This window comes from Merops nubicus, unplaced genomic scaffold, assembly GCF_000691845.1.
Source record: "Merops nubicus isolate BGI_N331 unplaced genomic scaffold, ASM69184v1 scaffold42775, whole genome shotgun sequence".
Classification (NCBI taxonomy): domain Eukaryota; kingdom Metazoa; phylum Chordata; class Aves; order Coraciiformes; family Meropidae; genus Merops; species Merops nubicus.
In genome coordinates, this window is record NW_008608391.1 from 1,661 (window position 1) to 5,836 (window position 4,176).

At 54.5% G+C, this 4,176-nt stretch overlaps 1 protein-coding gene across 1 annotated transcript; it reads left to right on the plus strand.

The window, feature by feature from the left end:
• Nucleotides 1–223: 223 nt before the first annotated feature.
• On the plus strand, nucleotides 224–4,169 carry LOC103772902 (sonic hedgehog protein; the record flags this gene model as incomplete). Its single annotated transcript, XM_008940248.1, has 2 exons — nucleotides 224–485; nucleotides 4,068–4,169. Coding segments are annotated over 2 exons (364 nt in total), but the record flags the coding sequence as incomplete, so codon positions are not given.
• Nucleotides 4,170–4,176: the final 7 nt, after the last annotated feature.

Sequence of the window (4,176 nt, forward strand, 5' to 3'; positions counted from 1 at the left end):
CCTGCCTCCCCGTCCCTCGCTGGCAGCGGGGTGAAGATGCTCGGCCCTGGCTGGGCCCGTCCTGCGGCGCGTTTTAGCGGAGCGGGGGTGTATGGGGGGGGACGGGACTGCAGCCGATTTGGTTGGGGAGGGAGCGTAGGATGAGGCCCTGGAGGGGGATAGATGGTGAAGGGGGGTCTGCCCCTGTCTGCAGCACCCTCTCCATGTACCCGTCTCCCCGCAGCGCTGCAAGGACAAGCTGAACGCCCTGGCTATCTCGGTGATGAACCAGTGGCCCGGGGTGAAGCTGCGGGTGACCGAGGGCTGGGACGAGGACGGCCACCACTCCGAGGAGTCCCTGCACTACGAGGGCCGCGCCGTGGACATCACCACCTCGGACCGGGACCGCAGCAAGTACGGCATGCTGGCCCGCCTGGCCGTCGAGGCCGGCTTCGACTGGGTCTACTACGAGTCCAAGGCGCACATCCACTGCTCTGTCAAAGCAGGTAAGGCGGGCAGCCTGCCCAGGGACACGCCGCGGTGGCGGAGGACACCCCTGCGTCACGGCTCAGCCCCCTTGAGCCTCCCCTGCCCTGCCCGATGCCGTCCGGGCTCCCTCCTCCCGGTCCTGGCAGGGTCCCCATCACCCTGCCCACCCCGTCGGGGCTCCTCCGGGGATGCAGAGCAGAGCCCCCGGGGGCAGAGCCTGCCTCCCTCCTCCTCTTCGTGACCCCGCTGGCACTGGGGTGGGGAAAGCAAGGAGAGGGGGGAAAAAGGGGAAAGAAAAAAACCCCAAGCAGCCAGCTGCAGCACTTTTTGACAGCATTTTTATTTGTGTAATTTGCTTGCCCTGCCTTCCCACGAGCGCTGCGTGCAGCCACACACCCTTCTCCTCCCCCCGTGGGATTCGCAGCTTTCCCCATCCAAAGAGCATGTTCAACACAAACACTAGTGGCCGTCTCCACTGGCTGCATGCCTTACTCGAGATCGCTAATCTCCGAGTGGGAGCCGGCCAGGAAAATAAATAAGAAACGTGGTCCCCTGCCTTCTTCAGTGGTAGCCGCTAGGAAATTCCCAGATAGGGATACACATACACATAATTTTTTCCCTCCCCTCCCCTGTGCTTAGAACGCCACACGCTGTCTCAAGCCGGGAACAGCTCGCAAGAAATCCCCGACTGGCTGCGTTTATTTTCTTGGCGCTTGACACTATTTTGGGGGGAGCAAAATGGTTGGCAAGTGCCACCCCTCCACCTTCACACCCCTCACACTACCTCACCCCGCTGCGAGGTGGCTAAGGCGCTTTTTAATAGCATCCTCTACCCCAGCATTCTGCTGGAAGTGTCAAGAAACACCTTGGTTGCAAAAGAAAATAATGGGCTTTCTTTAAATATAGCCGTTTGCTTCAAAACCAGCAGCCCCACGGCAGGGAAACCGGGCTGGCCTTGCCATGCCTGTCTGCAAGCAGGGCTCATCCCTCACACTCCAGCCCCAAGCTCCCCAGGGGCTGAGCAGAGGTAGCACCCCTCCCATCCCATGTAGGCTTTGTCCTGAGAACCTGCTACCACTTTTGTTCAGCTCCCCGGTCCTTTCTAGCCCAAAGGAGGCCCTGGAAAGCTGTCAGCCTTGTGGCTGTATGAAACATCCCTTTCAGTAGCAAAGATGGTCTTCACAGGGCAAGGTGTCTGACGACCTCAGCGCAAGCGCACCCCTTAATCCACTCCCGCAGCTATTTCCTAGGAGTGGAGTAACCCCAAGCTGCTCATTGAGATTCGGAACACACGGACTTGGGGGCAAAATTTAGAGGGTGTCAGGCAGGGTCGTGTGACTGTACCACGCGGGCTGCAAGGGAGCCGGCTTGAATTCCACCCGCTCAGCCTGATTTCAAACTGTCCAAACCTCGTTTCATGACAGAGCATCTTATGAGAAGATTAAATCCCATAATGCCAGGCAGGAAGATTCTTTATCTAGATCTCTGTTTGCAAAAAGTATGATCCCGGAGACTGGAATGCAAAGAAGAGTTCCCCCAAGGCCTGAATTATTGTCACCAGGATAGAGGAGGGAGAGGCAGGGGTGGTAAAAGGGACATTGATAATGCGCTACAGCAAGTATTTAGAGCGAGCTTCTACATTTAAAATTCAAATACAGATCTTGAGTGCCTTGGAAAAGTGGCTCTGCTGTGCAAATAGTGCTTGGAAGGTCCTGGGTTTTTTGGAGAGTATGTGTGTGAATTGGCACATAGGGTTTCTGCACCTGAACAAATAGGGAGGGGGAGAAAAGGGGGGGAAGAAGCTGGGAAAAAAATGGAAGTGTCCTCTCTTCCAAGAGTGTCTGCATTTATTACATGAATCAGAATGACAATGCTGATCCTTTATTGGATTTTAATTAGAGAACCCAAACAAGCACTGCTCAAAGAAGCAGATTTTCACACCTCTGCCAATTCACTGGCATGTTTGTAGAGCTGCTACACTACTAGATCTATTCATCAAGTCCCTGAATATGCAAACAAAGCTCTAGCCAGACCTTCACTGCCGGCTTGTAGGAAGGTGTAGTTTGCTAGCAGAGGGCTCCACATAAAGCACATAGCTTGTTTGTTGCCATGTCCTCCCTGAAGAGGCCTTGGAGATCTCGCTGCTTCATTTCTGAAGGAGAAGTGATAAAGTCGTTAGCAAATCAATAACGGTCTAATTTTCACCCTTCCTGTCCTTCCTGAGAAAGTCATTAGGAGCCACTATAAGGTTTTATTTAAATCATAAGAGCTTCAGTCCCAGCCACAGAGGCAAAACATAAAATCTGACTGGCTTTAGGAGGTAAATCACCAGGACTCTGAACTGGCATAGGGAGCAACTAGGAGAACCCCGGGGAAGGCAGGAGTGTCAACAGCTGTAGCAATTACACTTGCTACTGTGACATACTGTGGGCTACTACCCAATATTTAGAAAATCAGAACTCCTAGGAGCACTGCAGAGTCCATCGGTTAAGCCAGCGAGCAGGCTGGAGCAGGGCAGAGGTCCTCTCCACCACCCCACGTGTGTCTGAGCTTGAGAAGGGGGTTTGCAAGAGACCCTTCAAGTCTCATTGCTATTTCTGCTTTCTTTGAAACAATAATTATTCCTCTCAGTGGCACTGGAAAGCAGCAGCAGTCAGTGACAGTGTTTGATATCTCAACTTGGAGTAACTCAGGAGCTGGAGGAGGTGGAGGAGGAATGTGCTCAGGTCCAGCACAGGTGTGAGACTGTCTGGGGATCACATGCCCTGGGACAGGGAACAACATCCTCCTTCCAGAGGGGTGGGAGAGGCAACGAAGATGTTTGGTTGTCTTTTTTGTTTGGTTGTTTGTTTTTTGTTTTGTTTTGTTTTGTTTTCTGGAAAGAGGAGTGAAATGGAATGCTGTGGATGCCAGGCAGGGCTGTTACAAGAGGTGGCCTGTGCCTCAGCAGCTACCATGCCAAGGCAGCACAGGATTGGTGCCACGTGGTGGAGGGAGGCTCAGGAAACCTGGGCCGTTGATTTCCAGTGGAGCGATGGGCAAATTCATGTGCCACTCAGGGCAAAGCCTCCCTCTGCTCTCTGCTGTGTGCTGTCCTAGATGGGCTCTTGGAGTAAGAGCTGTGTGGGGATCCTGAGCATTGTGAGGGTGGATGCTCACCTAGGGAGAAACCTTATTCCAGCAAAAGTGCTCGGCTTTGAAAGCCTGTGAGTTGTCTGGCACCAGGTGTCGATGCAGGGCAAACAGCAGCCAAGTGGGAAACTCTTCCAGAAGAGATTTCCCCTGGAACAGCTTTCTCAGCAGAAATATTTTGGCCCACGTCCTTCATAAGACAAACCAGGCTTGTAACTCGTGTCCCAGAGGGAGGTGCACCAGCTCAAGTGTGGCAGGAAGAGAACTCTCACTTGACCCCCGAGCGCAAACGGGACACGTTCGTAGATGAGGATGGAGAAATTTCAGAGGGGAGCGAGGCTGCATCCTGTGCCCTGTGCTTCTCGGGTGGGTTGGGGTGGCCAGGGAAGCCATGTGTCTCCTCGTGCCCCATGTCCCGGCCCAGCAGGTGCCTCCTCTAACCCCACTGTGCCTCTCTCCTTGCACAGAAAACTCGGTGGCCGCCAAATCAGGGGGCTGCTTCCCCGGCACGGCCACAGTGCACCTGGAGCAAGGCGGCACCAAGCTGGTGAAGGACCTGAGCCCCGGGGACCGGGT